General features: G+C 30.8%; 3 protein-coding genes across 9 annotated transcripts; 1 reads left to right on the forward strand and 2 right to left on the reverse strand.

The window, feature by feature from the left end:
• Window positions 1–245: 245 nt before the first annotated feature.
• On the reverse strand, window positions 246–8,566 carry Gapvd1 (GTPase activating protein and VPS9 domains 1). 4 transcript variants are annotated; one of them, XM_015333637.2, is made up of 16 exons: window positions 7,087–7,227; window positions 6,576–6,757; window positions 6,226–6,359; window positions 4,786–6,136; window positions 4,499–4,683; window positions 4,251–4,410; window positions 3,972–4,145; window positions 3,728–3,889; window positions 3,306–3,653; window positions 2,767–3,176; window positions 2,194–2,671; window positions 1,878–2,107; window positions 1,538–1,794; window positions 1,217–1,428; window positions 705–1,090; window positions 246–606 (listed from the first exon to the last, which is right to left on the reverse strand). In XM_015333637.2, exons 3-16 carry the CDS (start codon window positions 6,355–6,357, stop codon window positions 475–477), a joined length of 4,617 nt encoding a protein of 1,538 aa, XP_015189123.1. In that variant the 5' UTR covers window positions 6,358–6,359; window positions 6,576–6,757; window positions 7,087–7,227; the 3' UTR covers window positions 246–474. The 4 variants fall into 4 exon arrangements, with proteins under 4 accessions (XP_015189123.1, XP_089034854.1, XP_089034853.1 ...); XM_089178728.1 differs by lacking the exons at window positions 6,576–6,757; window positions 7,087–7,227 and adding an exon at window positions 8,454–8,566 and having other exon boundaries at window positions 2,767–3,170; XM_089178727.1 differs by lacking the exons at window positions 6,576–6,757; window positions 7,087–7,227 and adding an exon at window positions 8,454–8,566.
• Pat1 (Protein interacting with APP tail-1) lies at window positions 7,509–12,551 on the forward strand. 4 transcript variants are annotated; one of them, XM_015333642.2, is made up of 11 exons: window positions 7,509–7,648; window positions 7,828–8,180; window positions 8,259–8,485; window positions 9,192–9,305; window positions 9,409–9,659; window positions 9,776–9,955; window positions 10,057–10,312; window positions 10,391–10,515; window positions 10,588–10,867; window positions 10,951–11,116; window positions 11,195–12,551. In XM_015333642.2, exons 3-11 carry the CDS (start codon window positions 8,342–8,344, stop codon window positions 11,422–11,424), a joined length of 1,746 nt encoding a protein of 581 aa, XP_015189128.1. In that variant the 5' UTR covers window positions 7,509–7,648; window positions 7,828–8,180; window positions 8,259–8,341; the 3' UTR covers window positions 11,425–12,551. The 4 variants fall into 4 exon arrangements, with proteins under 4 accessions (XP_015189128.1, XP_089034857.1, XP_015189130.1 ...); XM_089178731.1 differs by lacking the exon at window positions 8,259–8,485; XM_015333644.2 differs by lacking the exons at window positions 7,828–8,180; window positions 8,259–8,485.
• A 422-nt stretch (window positions 12,552–12,973) lies between these two features.
• Window positions 12,974–15,052, reverse strand: Rpt6 (26S proteasome regulatory subunit Rpt6). Its single transcript, XM_015333647.2, has 6 exons — window positions 14,859–15,052; window positions 14,621–14,765; window positions 14,126–14,536; window positions 13,777–14,003; window positions 13,411–13,686; window positions 12,974–13,251 (listed from the first exon to the last, which is right to left on the reverse strand). Exons 1-6 carry the CDS (start codon window positions 14,874–14,876, stop codon window positions 13,111–13,113), a joined length of 1,218 nt encoding a protein of 405 aa, XP_015189133.1. The 5' UTR covers window positions 14,877–15,052; the 3' UTR covers window positions 12,974–13,110.
• Between the last annotated feature and the right edge of the window lie 268 nt (window positions 15,053–15,320).

The following is a 15,320-nucleotide window of genomic DNA, read 5'->3' on the forward strand; positions in this document are numbered from 1 at the left end:
TATGGATATATTGAAATGTTTGTATCTCCAAACCCTTTTTTGTTTGTTTGTTTTTTTTTTCTTTTTTTTCTTTTTTTCTTTTTTTTTTTTTATTTACACACGAGCTTTCGCATTTTGCCTGTTGTGTCTCTTATTATTTAACGCTGCTAACAAGTGTATAGTTCCATATTATTACACATTAATTATTAAAGTACTTGGAATAGATATTGTATCTACTTATTAAATTTCAATCAGAAAAGCAAAAGTCAATGCCATTTGGTAAGTATTTATAGCATTAAATGTGAGGAGGAAATATATAACTTTGATCACTGTCTTGTTTTAACTTTACATGGTAAAATAATCACGATATTTATGAAATTATTTGAATAATAATTATGTTACAACGCTCTGCTCTATAGCTTTAAATTAATTAATCTCTGTGCAACCCATTAGTTATTATGCTATATTAAAATAATTAATCTCTTGCAAATATATTTAATCCATAGTTTTAATGAACTCGATCGCCGAACGAAATTGAGTCCACCAATATTGTTCTTCCCCTTCTAATCGATTTCCATAAAAACTATCTACATATTGAATAGTTGATAATAAAGATGGTGGATTAGTCTGAAAAGAATGATTTTATCTTCGATTGATGTTTCTTATACGCTAACGCGTTAATACGGATAGGATAATCTACTAGTAACTAACCTACTAGTACTTACCTTTATGATGACATAAACGAATACAGGAATTAAATCGTCAGCAGCAGGTATACCTCTTTCGGAAGCCATAGACAAAAGGTTCATTATCGTTGTAGCGCAACGAAATACGCATTGCAATTTATCTCTGGGTGTCTTATAAGCAGAAATAACAGCCAATTCTGCTTGTGCCCATGGCCAAGGACATTCGTAATGATAAACCTTTGGAATGCGTAAATCCTTGTGATTAGGCGTTATGACCTTAGCAAGCTTTTTAATGTGATCATAAAGAAGCTGATCTCTATATACATCTCCATCTCCATTTGGATAAAGAGCATTATGATACACTCGAGCCATAACAGTTCGTTCAACGACGACTCTGGCTAACTCCAATTGAGACTCGCTTGCGGCTAAAGAAATTATATACAACTTGTCAATTAGGATGCACAATTGGAAAAGATTATACGATTAAAAGATTACAATATTATATTATATATATATATATCATAATATATCATTAATTGCTTTATTAATACCTTGCCAAATTGGATCATTATCCATTTCAACGTGAATTTTACTCAAGAAATTATCAACCAAATCTTGCTTTTCGTCGGTCAATGTAAGCTTCTTAAATTCATCGCAAAAGCGTAAAAGTAATGTCTCTCTTTTCTCCAGAAACACTCTTACAAAAACGGATACGAGATGATTGTTAACGGCATCGCGATCACATTTTACTCGAACGCGTAGCCTTCAAGAAATGATTTAACAATTTTTTAACATTAATTGAAATTACCTTACTTTTTATTATCGCGCGACTAAATATATATCTATATATCTATATATCTATATATTTGTACCTGTCTAAATGAGCTAATGTTGATAATAAGCCCTGCCGGCATCTAATCAAGTATGCGATGTAAGGTGATCGTCTTTGATAATCTTCTCTCAAAGATTTGAATAATTTTCTGCAGCCGTCGTCATTAAATAATCGAACACATCTTAAAGTCTCGTGTAAATGTGCTATTAACGATCTATCCTGCAAGTTGATGGCTTCAGCCAATTGAAGTTGAAGAAAAGAAACCAATTCGTTTTCCTTTAGCGACCAACTGCTTCTCTGTTAACATTTCAAAAGTCACCTAATTAATTAACTATATTAATTATTATCATTTTCAATATGAAACACAATGACAAATTTACCTCGGATGCAAAGTTCCATGGAATGTATTGAAGATCGGCATTACTAAGTACCATGCGTAATTTTCGTTTTGCATCGGTAAAAGCAAAAGAAATTTCTACGTTATTTGGATCAATTGAAAGTCTTTCATCTTCTGCTTCCTTCGTACGCGATTGATTACTTTCAACGGAAGCAGTGTCACTAGCTGTACTAGGCTTTCTTCTATATTTTGCCAAAATATCATCGGAACTATCTACAATTTCATGACAATTTCATGACAATTTCATGACAATTTCATGACATAGCAAATGTGTTAATGAATATAATTAAACAACATACCAATGATATTTCCAGCCGACGTTACATCTTCCGACATTATTCTACGTAGTCGGTGCTTTCCTATATCAACACCATCTCCACCAGCTTCTCTATCGTAACATCTCAAATCATCAGTTCCTCGTATAACTTTTCCTCGACGATTTCTAAGCGACATCTTTAATTTTCCAAAAAAACCGCGTTTATTTTTTTGATCATCGTCTAGAAGCTCCTTATCACCACGCTCGGCAGTTTTATCAAAACTTATACTTTTTGGAATAGCTCCTGTAGATGCTGTTGGTTTATGAAAATTGGAAACAACGCTATCAGTCACGTCGCAACTACCGTTTATTATTGGTGGTGATAATGGTAATTCCGACGACGACGACGATGAATTATTTTTTACTCGTGTTTCTGATCCGGAACTACTGCTAGATGTTAAACTCGTTGTACTTAATCTTACCACTACATCGTCGACAGCAGTCAATGAACTTTCTGATTCCTAAGAAACAGTAATATGTATATATATATATATATATTACTGTACTATGTAAATATATTTACTTTGTTCTTGGAAAAATAAAGAAAGATACTAACTTCGCCTTTGACATCGCCATTGCGCAATTTTTCATTGGATACCGTCGGAGCAGAAATATGATTAGCTAATAACAATGCAGAAGAAACTGCAGCAGTACCAATATGATTATTTGCTGATTGATCAACAACAAGATTCGGATCATTATCAATTTGCAATTTGTTGTTTATCAATTGGACAAAACTGTGGTGGTGGTATGTTTTGCCATAATCTGCGTTACTTATGGTATTAGCATTTTTATCAACATATTCCATTGTGCTTCTTCTATAATCAGATCTAGTTCCACCACGACCAGTTACATTAGAAGATGAAGGTGATTCGGGAATCGGTGCTACAAGTTGAATAGCAGAGTCTTCTTGAATTCCAGGTATTGGATGAAAAACAATTCCAGAAGGATCATCTGTTCCTAAAGCTTTAATTAATATAATGTACAAGAAGTGTGATCATTCATTCATTCATAATCTTGATGGCAAAATATTTATGCAAAATAAATATTATTATTTTGAAAGAAAACAATACTCTTGTGTTCTTGTGTACTTACGTGGTGCAGCAGATGGTAATAATTCTGCACCAGCTTCCGCTTCGCCGCGACATTCAACTTCTATCTCAGATCTAGTTGTATCATCAGATCTAGCAACGCTAGCCGTATCATCCATATCCACTTCTGTAAGTCTTTCTGAATCACTAGCTAATACATCCGTACTCCATGCTTCAGATGCAGTTTCACTAATATCCAACATTGCTTGAGCATTTTCTGAAGGTAATGCTGCTGGAATTTGTTCCAAAGAAGGAGGATAAATAATTCTTTCTTGCTGTTCTACTATTTCGCTATCTGACGCCAATACATCGGTGGACCACGTATCAGAAACCATAGAAACTGTTTCATCTCCTAAAATAATATATGTAAATGTTAATGCTTTTAAAACAAATGATTTATTAATTATATAATAAGCCATGACATACCTTCGATAAGTTTTTTAATTTCAAATTTACAAAATTTATCGTCTATTTCCGAACGACTTTGTTTAGTAGGTATATTTGGTGGAGGTAAATCCAATTGTCTTGCTTCACCTGCAATACGACCATCATCACCTTCCGTGATTTGAGACGATGGTGTATCACGACCTACAAATATTTATTTATATATAATTAAACCCCTATAGAAATAAATGAATGTGTATAATCATTAGAAGAGAAATGTACAAACCAGAAATATTTGGTGTTCCTCTTCCTGACACATTGGCTGATACCATATCCGACAAATTATCATTCTGATCTTCTGTTTCTAATTCTAACGAAGATGCAACGCTATGATTGGAGGCAGCTTCTGAAACAGCTTCTAGATTATCTGATGTGTTACCAATAGAACCTTCAAATAACACTGCAAAGACAAATAAAACAACAAAGAAAATACATTTTTCTTTTCTTCTATATCCTACATACATGTTTTATTAATAAATTTATAGGTATTTTATAGTAATTTTACCTTCATCATGAGCCAAAGAAAACCTTGTTCTCTTTTCTTGCGTTTCTAAACGTTCAGCACTGTTTGAATCCCTTCTATTGTGACCATTTACCATATCATCGGCAAGATTCAATGTAACAGAACTATTTTCTGTATTATTTTGAAGTTCCATGCATAGAACCTTTGACAAAATTAATTATTATTATAGAAATAAAAAGGGGTGTTGTGTCTTTGTAAAAAACTAATTATGTTATTATATATAAACGTACTTTTTGTTCGCTAAGTAAACCAACAGATTCACCAATTGTTGGACCAAATGGAATAACTAATACATCTTGCGAATTTCTATCCGAAGATTCATCTTCGGGTGTCGAAGTACCATTTGTTTCATCTTGTATATCTGCTGTTACATTAGAAGGAGATGAGGACGACATTCTTGCAACTCGATCTTTCCCTAAAAATAAAGGAAAATAAAGGAAAATAAAGGAAAATAAAGGAAAATATGAATAATTGTAATGTTGAAAGTTAAGTCAAGACTAAACAAAGACTATTCTACCTTTTCCTAAGAAACCACCTTTTTTATTGGGCGTTTCCAAATAAATATTATTAAAAACTTTAGCATTACTGGTTAGTGATCCCGAAGGCAGCTGGGAAAGCATATCAGTTAATTGTTTTTTATCGAATGTGCTCATATGCGAAATGCCATCCACATTGGTATCATTTGCTATTGTATGTAAAAATGTAATCAGAGTATTCAATTCATTCTCTGTAAATAATGCAGCAGAACGACACAGGCCTTGAAGTTTATTATTATCAATAATGGTAGGTTCTTCTTCTAAATCCTCTGTTGCACCTTCCAACATTACATCAATTATGGAAGACACTGAATCTTTTTCAAATCTTTTATACAAATCAAATGCTTTCGTATCGATAGTTTGATATTTCATGAGCGAAAGTATTTGCAAAATCTGTCCTACTTGCATGAGATTAAATCTTGCTATATAACTTATTGGTGCATCTGTAATACCATATGGTTCTGGATTAACTATCGCTGGACATATGAAATATGTAAATACAAGATCTGTGCACATAGCGTGTACTTCTTTTGGTTCCACATTTCCATTTTTACTAAGAAGTCCAGCCATTTGTCTAACAAGCCAATAAATACTGGTAGGAAAACAATGCATATTCTCTCTAATACTGACAATAAACCTCTGTGTAATACGATGCAAAGAGTTAACCGTCCATAGTCTATATCTTTGTAACTTGGCCTGATATTCGGGAGTACCTTCTTTACCAAATTTCTTCAATCTTTCCGTAGGCTGAAATCTGATGGGTACTTTGTCTGGATCGATATCCAAAAATATTTCATCTTCCATAAGCAACTGTATAATAGGGGTATGTAATGCAGCAGTTAAAAAAAATTTTGCAGAAAAAAGGCTTTCGTGAAAGAAGGAATAAAATCTAGAAAATGCACATGTGCAATGTCTAAGAAGTCTTCGTGGATTATCCGAAGGTATTATTTGTAAGAGCATTAAATGCCTTAAAAGTTTGAGAACTAAAATTTTATCTTCTGGTAACAAGCAACTGCCATATAATCCAGCAGCCAAAGATTGTACAATGCCTTGAATTGCTTCTGGAATTATTTTATCGCCCATGACTAAACTAGATGCAAGTAATTTAGGTGACTTCCGAAGAGCACCGAGAAATTCTCCGTAAGACAAACATGCTTGATAATTTAAATGCTTGTATGCATCTATAAAATTGGAATTTTCAAGTGTATTTGCTTTGTAACAGCAAGAAGCGGGTGTAGAATCAGGCCTTGCAACTATCAGACGATTTAAATTAACTCTCTGTTGCGCTGTAATCCATGCTTGTTGAGCCAAGTCAGAAGACATATATAAAACCTAAAAAGATATAACATATATACTTTAGCACTTTACATAACATTCTATTATCTTAACAAAATAATCATTATTTTTATTATATTTCCTACCTTTTCATTGAGAGTTTGTAAATTTTGTTGTTCCGAGTTAACGAACAAACGTTCTTGCCTTAAATGTCCAGCCAAGTCAATCATGTCCCATTGCAATGTCCCAAGGGACTCTATACTGTTTGCTGATGACATAACTAAATATAGAAAACGATAATGAGAACTACTAATAAGAAAGACGTGTATGCTCAATTATTACGTAGACATTTTACACCATCTTTTTTTCATTATACAAAATAATAGAACTAATATTCATACATATGTTTTTGCAAATGAAACATTAAGAATTATACACGTAATTATTTTATTTATACGCGAGCATTTAATGTAAATAAAAAATAAGATATGCTTACTAAATCAGATCTGTTAGAGACAGGTACTAAAAATTGCAAATGTGTATCTATATTTGAGTCCTTGAATTAAGGAAGTCAGATCAGATGACATCACAAATCATGATTTTTCTCATTAACAAAAGAACAAAGAAAATAGTTCTTAAAAGGAAAGACAAAAAGACTTGTGTTTAATAGTGTTTAATCTGAAAGATGTAGAAATATTAAATGCACCATTTTAACAGTAAAATAGAGGAGAGCAGAGGAGAGCAGAGGAGAGCAGAGGAGAGGAGAGAAGAGAGGAGAGAAGAGAGGAGAAGAGAGGAGACAACATGAAATGTACAATGTTCAACAACAACAACTATAACGTTCCATACTCAAAGAAGCAATTGACGAATAATAATACGTCGTATATATAGCTACTTATGTAGCTTCTACAACGTCATATTACGAATAGCTGTTGAGAACTGGATAGAATGATGTCGCGTTTACTTAAAAACTATGAAATTCGAGTAGAACGTGTATACTCGCTTACCACAGGCATACGTGCAATTGACAGCAGCAGGAAAAATGTCTGTGTTATCGTTTATACTTGGAAGTAACACACCCAGCAATACGCATTTTCTATTTCAGGTTAGAATTTTCCGATAACTATAATACTAAATGTCTTCGCGACTTTCTCGATTTTTAGCCAATGACAAAAACACTGTATCTCCTACCCAATGGCAACGCCGTGCAAGAGAGAGAGAAATAGTATTACTCTTTACAGTAGAAAGAGATTGCAGTTTGCACAGATGCACCGGATGTCGATCCACAACCGTCGCCAACAATCGTTCCAAGTCGAATGAGGAGGAGGAGGACTGATGCATTCGTGGATGCATTCGAGGATGCATTCGAGGATACACTCGAGGATGCACTCGAGGATGCATCAGGATAGGAGGCTTTAACCGAAGCTCCATCCTTTGCAAAAATACATCATTGCGACCTCTACTAATGTAATAACTAAGTAATTCTAATTAATATAGTGCAATAGGATATGTAATCTTAACTCCTACATATGTACGAGTGTTAATATTTTCACTAAATTATTCCAACAGGTAATCTCTAATTATTAATAATATCATTTGTTCATTATCATTTTTAAATGATTATTATCACAATAAAAAAAAAAAAAAAAAAAAAAAAAGAGAAAAAGAAACAAATAAATCGATAAATGTAACTAATACAAAATAGATGCTACATAAATCCTTTTTTGTTTTTTGTTTTTCTCTCATAGGAATAACTAAATATAGATGATTAATTATTAATCGTAAGAAAGAAAATAAAGCAAAGATTCAAAATATATTAGTAAAACAAAATAACAAAATATCCATTAATTTAACATAAGTAAGAGAAAATAAGTAAATAAATGATAGCCCACAGATAGTAGAAAAAGAAAGAGAGAAGGAGAAAGAAGGAGAAAGAAGGAAGGAGGAAGGGAGGGAGAGAGGGAAAGAGTCAGAGAGAGAGAGAGAGAGAGAAAGAGAAAGAAAAAAAAATGAGATTTATTTAATCCACGCGTCTATAAAACGTCAGAACGTACGGAGACGTTCAGTCGAGCTGTCAAATCCGTTCGACAGCGTGATTCTGGTTGGTCACAACATTATTCGACACACATATATAGTATATTAGTCTCTTCTTTCCTATGCATTATTTTCTGATAATCAGAGGGATCTCGCGACGTATCGTTTCATTGGTGGTATCGTCGAAGAAAAAGAAACAAGTAATACAAAGGCTAAGGCCCTGGGAAAATGGCCGAAGAAAAGAAGAAGCTGGTGCAATCGACGAAAACTCTATATAAATTGAGCGTCTCCGCGATAGCTGACAGATTGCTCATATACAGAAAACATCTCGTTTATTTACCTGAGAACATCCTCTTCGATCTCTATTATCAGGTTAACAAATCGACCCCAAAAAGAGAAGCCTCTTTTTTCTTCCTTTTCTTTTTTCTTTTTTTTTTTTTTTTTTTTTCTATTCCTTCGCGATACCTTTTACATTTAACATAAAGACATATAACATACGCGCGCACACATACACACACACACACACCACCACCAACACCACCAACACCAACACCACACCACACTTATAGAGATATTTTTAATCCCAAAGAAGCAATTAAAATAGTTATTCATCTTTCTAAAATCAAATGAAAAAAATCTTATCAACAACTTTTGTATATAGGACAATTATTCATTCCATTTTCTTTGACATCAACTTTGAATACTTAAATATATGATAAATATTAGAAAAGTGGTTTTTTAATTAAGACGAAATGAAATATTATTATTGTAACAATGATTGGAATAATGTGATAAAATATGATTTATTAAAATAAAATGATTGATTTAGAATACGTTCAATGTTTTATAATGAAATATTTGTATAAACTAGGTTATACTAATGTATACAATATGTACTTAGTTTTCATTCGTTAATTTTCATAATAATGCAATTTAAGATAACTTTTAATATCAATAACATTGGATAAACATAAAACTTACTATAAAGATATAAATATTTATTTGTCATTATAAATAGAATATAAATAATGACATATAAATATTGTCATAATAAATTAGTAATTGTAACATCTTTTAGTTATACCAAGAAAGAAGACTATGTTTACTAGGAGTGGAATTTGGAGAATTGGAAAAATTTTCCAGAATGCTCAATGTCACAAATCGTCGTGTACATTTATTACAGAGTTTTCAGGTAAACATTTTGCCAATAATAATCTGTGTCTTATGCATAAATATCTTCTAAATATCTTCTACTGTAATATAATATTATTACTATGATATATTCAAATTGCAAGGCTCTTATGGATCATGGGACAATGGTTGGTAAAGAACTAGCAATCGGTTATGATATTTGCTGTATTCGTGCTGAGGAACATATTGAAGCTCATGATAAAATAATAAGCATAGGTTTGCGCCTTGGTGGATTTCTTAGTGACGCTGGATGGTATACCGAAAGCGAAAGGGTTTTGTTAGCTTGTAAAAAACTATCTATTGTGGACGAGCCAACCCTAGAAAATTTGTGTCGTACATTAAAATGTTGTTGCAAGTATGTTTTAACATTTACGTCTTGGTGCTGTAATAGAGCTGTAATATTTAGCAAATGAAATAAAGAATATGTGTGTGTTTGGTGTGTGTGTGTGTGATATACATTGTGATGTTTAGATTGTTACACGCACAAGCAGCATATTACACATTTAATGGAGCAGCTGAAACGCACGAACTTGCTTTGAAAATAATTCAACAACTAAAATGCGGAGGATACACGGACAATAATTATGCAGCATTATATGGAGAATTTAGTGTACTTTTTTTTATTAGAAGCGAATATGATGAAGCGTATAAGTAAGTTAATACTAATCTTTTAATACTATCTTACAAAAAAACAATTCATTTTCTAAATATATAGTTGCTTTTATTATAAGATTTGTTATATTGTGCTTTAGGTGGGGTATAGAAGCGTTAAAACAATTAACACCATCATTGCCTCCACGAGTCATAATTGATGTTTTAAGACAAGTAGCAAAATCGTGCGTAACAAAACGAGAATTTCAAAAAGCTGGTCTATTAATTAGACAAGCGGTTTATCTTGCAAAAGAAATTTTTGATACTGATCATCCAAAATACAGTGATGTTTTAATAGATTATGGATTTTACTTATTAAATTACGATTGCATTGTGAATAGTGTGTCTGTTTATAAGGTAAATATTTTTCATGATATCTATACTTTGATGATATCATATAAATATTAAATATGAAATATTTATCTTAAATATTAGGCTGCACTAGACATTAGGAAAGCGATATTTGGTAAAACCAATCTTCACGTTGCATTGGCACACGAAGATTTGGCATATGCTTTATATGTTCGAGAGTATAATTCAGGAAAATTTCAAGAAGCAAGGTAACATTTAATTTTCTTTTTCTTTTCATTGTTTTCAATGGAATAAAGCACATATTTATAATTTATGCACAGTGACCATGCTGGTAAAGCCATAGATATAATGGAAAAATTGTTTGCTGGAGATCACATTATGTTAGCAAGTGCAAAAAGAGTAAAAGCTTTAATACTTGAAGAAATAGCATTAGATAATGCCCCAATGCCTTTGTCGGAACAGACTTTATTGCAAAAATCTGAATGCCTGCATTTATCTGCCTTACAACTTTCTAAAACAACATTTGGTGAAATAAATGTACAAACAGCAAAACATTATGGCAATTTGGGTCGCTTATATCAAAGTATGAGAAAATTTGAGGTATATATAATATATCCTATATATTCTTGTTATATACAATTCATGAAATAGAAATTATTCATTTGTTGTGTAATTATATGTAGGAAGCAGAAGCAATGCATTTAAAATCTATAAGTATAAAAGAAGAATTATTAGGACCTGAAGATTATGAGGTTGGTTTAAGTGTGGGTCATTTAGCCTCATTATATAATTTCCACATGAACCGATATAGAGATGCAGAAAAGCTTTATTATCGCAGCATCGCAATTAGTAAGTTCTAATTTGTTTCATTAGCTTATCTTAGAAATTCTTCTTTCTTAATAATGTCATTACAACACTTTTTTGTAGGTTTAAAATTATTCGGAAAAAGTTACAGTGGCTTGGAATATGACTATCGTGGACTTCTACATGTTTATACAAAATTAGATGAACGTGATAAAGTGTTAAAGTATACTGACATTTTTAATCAGTGGAAAGAACTTCGAGATAAATACGCGCAATCGGAAGATCAGCCCATTGATCTTCAAAAACGACCACAACCAATTGAAGAAGTAGTTAGTACGTTTTTTTCTATGTGATACTATATATTAAGCCAATCATCTAATGTTGATTATTTTCATTTATTTTTATTGTTAGTTTAATTATCACTTGTTCATTTGTTATTTGTAAGGATCTTACATATGACCTAGAGTTTATTCAAATTTTTCTAATTACTAATTCGTATATATATATATATATATATATGATTAAACACTCTATCTATTGATCCGTGATCCACTCCTATTACTACAATTACACAAAGAATAATTTGTTGTTTTTTAAATGGATATAACGGAACAATATATAAACTAGCAGTTTTGTGAACTATCGAATGAAAATTGTACGTATACTGCGTCCAATTGAAATATCCTTAAATGTTCGATTATCCGTTTTTACACTTTTGCACATCCTACGGTTAATATAATTATAACTATATTTATAGGAGTTCCTGTTATTGATTTCAAACCAATATATATATATATATTTAGTTATAAGTGCAATAATTTTTTTTTCTTATTACAATTTGTCATTTTAGTATAATTTGTATATATGTGAGTGTAACATGTGTTACAAGGTACATAAATGCTTTTTTATGTGCTATCTTTTACTTACGCAAAAAATTGATGTATTTATTTTTAAGAAACTATTTCCCGAAAACATTGATATTTAATACCGTTTGCACTTATAGTAAAAATTAACAAATTATAAATAATTACATAGACGGAACACTTACATATGGAGTTTTCTTTAATTTAAATAGCAAATTTGTAAGTTCGCTTTTCTCTTGCGTTCTGTTTCTACAATATGAAATGTGAAATTATATATATATATGTATATATACATATATATACAATAATTTAGAAAAACTTATGTGACAATTACAATTTTTTCATTTATAAATACAAAACTTGGCAACTCTCAAATTTGATAATAGTCATGAATGTAAAGAAAACGCATTATATGTATATATGTATATATAAATAGTTCACAATTTTAATATATTATATTTAAGAAACAAAAGATATATAAGATGAAATGAAGTTTTGTCTTATATAAAAGCGCGCTACATATTTTATATTAGGGGTTAAGAGAAAATAGAGGGCAATTGTTTATATGTTAAAAAGAATATTTCAGTTAGATTATATTTTTATCAATAATTCTTTAAGCAATTTTTATAATTTTATTATTCAACCTTCTGAAATCGTATGTATGTATATAATTAATTCACTAATGTCATTTTCTTATACAATCAAGACTACGAAGAGTACGAAGATTACGAAGCGGGGAGGTCTTAAAATTGGTTAGACATTAATATATTATTTCAATTGTCAGAACAAACAAATAAATAACAATATATAAGAATAAATAGAGATTCGGCATCTCGTGGTCAACATAGTAAAGCGTTTAACTATGAGTAAATTATAGTTTTATTAAAGTACATTTAACAACAAATTATTTTTATTCATGTTAATGAAACACAATTTCATCGAAATTTTATAGTATAAATATTTTGATGAATCTGGTTATTTTTGTATTCATATTAGTTTGAATAGAAATTACACGAATATCAAACAAGTTATCTTATGATTTTGTTTGTAAAGTTAATTAATTTTATTTCTCTACGTACAATTTGATCAATATATATATATATTAGAAACATTATTATAAAAGTTGCAATATATAATTGATATCAATCTGACAATCTGATAGATTATTTGAAGTAATTATTTCCACAATTTTTTAATCGACATATTTTTCTCCGAATCTTTTTGCATGACTTTAGCAACAGCCATCTCAAAATCTTCTTGAGTTACATGAACTCGTCGTTCTCTAAGAGCATACATGCCAGCTTCTGTGCAGACACCCTGAATAAATAAAATTGATTATTTTTACACGAAATAGAGATACATTTAATATAATATTTATCTAGAAAACATTATTGTGTGTGTGTGTGTGTGTGTGAGAGAGAGAGAGAGAGAGAGAGAGAGAGATGAAATAAATACGAGATTATATAAAATCTTTACTTTGACTTCTGCTCCTGATGCACCTGGCATAAGTTCAGCAATTTTTCTTAAATTGATACCTCTCGTTAAATTCATTTTTCTAGAATGAATTTTAAGAATATCAAGTCTAGCTTCTTCATTAGGAGGTGGAAATTCAATCTTACGATCTATACGACCTGGTCGAAGTAAAGCAGGATCTAAAATGTCTATTCTATTAGTGGCCATAATAACTTTGATATTTTTGGTTGCTTCAAAACCATCTAATTGATTAAGTAATTCCAACATAGTCCGTTGAACCTAAATATAGAAAGATGGATCATAAATTGAATCATTTCTTTCTGAATAGTATTATAAAAAATGGATAAATTATAATAGTAATAAATGTACCTCACTATCACCACCAGATCCAGATTCAATACGAGAACTACCAATGGAATCAATTTCATCCATGAATATTATAGAAGGAGCATGTTCTCTTGCCATTACAAATAATTCACGAACCATTCTTGATCCTTCACCGATAAACTTTTGAACTAACTCTGAACCGGATACACGAATAAATGTGCACTCTGTGTGATGTGCTACGGCTCTTGCTAACAAAGTTTTTCCTGTTCCTAAAATTGTTATCAAGGATTGCATTCATTTATTTACTTTATCCACGTATATAAATATACATATATATATATACATATTATTAGTCATATTTAATGCTAATAAAATCTAATCATATTTATACCTGGTGGACCATATAAAAGAACACCCTTTGGTTGAGCGATACCAAGTGCATCAAATAATTCTGGATGTTTAACAGGCAATTCGATAACCTCTTTAATTTCTTTTATCTGTTTATCTAAGCCTCCTACCATTTCATAAGTAGAATCTGGTACTTTTTCTACCATCATCAATGAAACTAGTGGATCCACTTTGTTAGGTAAAATTTTATGCAATGTATAACTTTCATTGCGCAAAGCTACTCTTGAATTTGGTGTTACATCATTAATATCAATATTTTTATCCAAATCAACTACAAATTTTCCTTCGGGATGAACTTTAACTAAAACTTTCTTTTTATCCATCGGTTTTACAACTTCTCCAACATAGGAACCTTGTTCTTGTAAAAGCTGTAATTCTTCTCGTAACATACGCACTATGAAAGAGCAAAAGTTATACAATATTGTTGATGAAATATCTTTTTAAATGGATACGTATATTAATTAAATACTTAATATACCTTTTGCATTTAATTCATTACGCTGTGCTTGCAATCTTCTTAAATTCTGACTTTTCTCTGCTACTATTAGTTGTAGTTCTTCAATCTTTGTTATATAGTATGGTTTAAAACCTTCTCCTTTTGCATTCTTCTCATCTACCTCCATCTAAATTGTAATAAAAATATAATCAAATAAATTTGATAAATAAATCAATTTTATAGAAAAAATGACAAATATTAGGTTAAGGTCTTAACTTACTCTGTTAGTTAGCGTCATTTTTGCAAATTTTATCTTGTTCTCAATTACAATAATAAAACACACGCTATTCTTTTATAATTCCATTTATTTTATTGACAATTTGTAAAAGTAAACACTGCGAAAGTTTAATTTCTCAATTGTTCGTATGAAAACTATCAAGAAATGCATGTCACTTTGACGCCATCTTAGGATTGGCGATTTCATCTCGTTTCTAACGCCGCTCGCTGATTCGTTATTATTTTAAAATCATAATTGATTGGTCGATTTTTAAAAGGAACATTTTAATTGGAGAAAATCTAAATTAATTGAAACACTGTAAAGTGTTAATTTTGTAAAGCTTTGTTACATTAGGGAGGGCAATTAATTTAGAAAAATATCAATATCTGGATTGATTCAAATCGAAAAGCAAAATAATATAATAACAGTTACAGTATACTGTATTTTTGTATAATGTATTTTTAT

Source organism: Polistes dominula, unplaced genomic scaffold (genome assembly GCF_049000335.1).
Source record: "Polistes dominula isolate Pdom_NZ unplaced genomic scaffold, Pdom_raw_medaka contig_18, whole genome shotgun sequence".
NCBI classification, from domain to species: domain Eukaryota; kingdom Metazoa; phylum Arthropoda; class Insecta; order Hymenoptera; family Vespidae; genus Polistes; species Polistes dominula.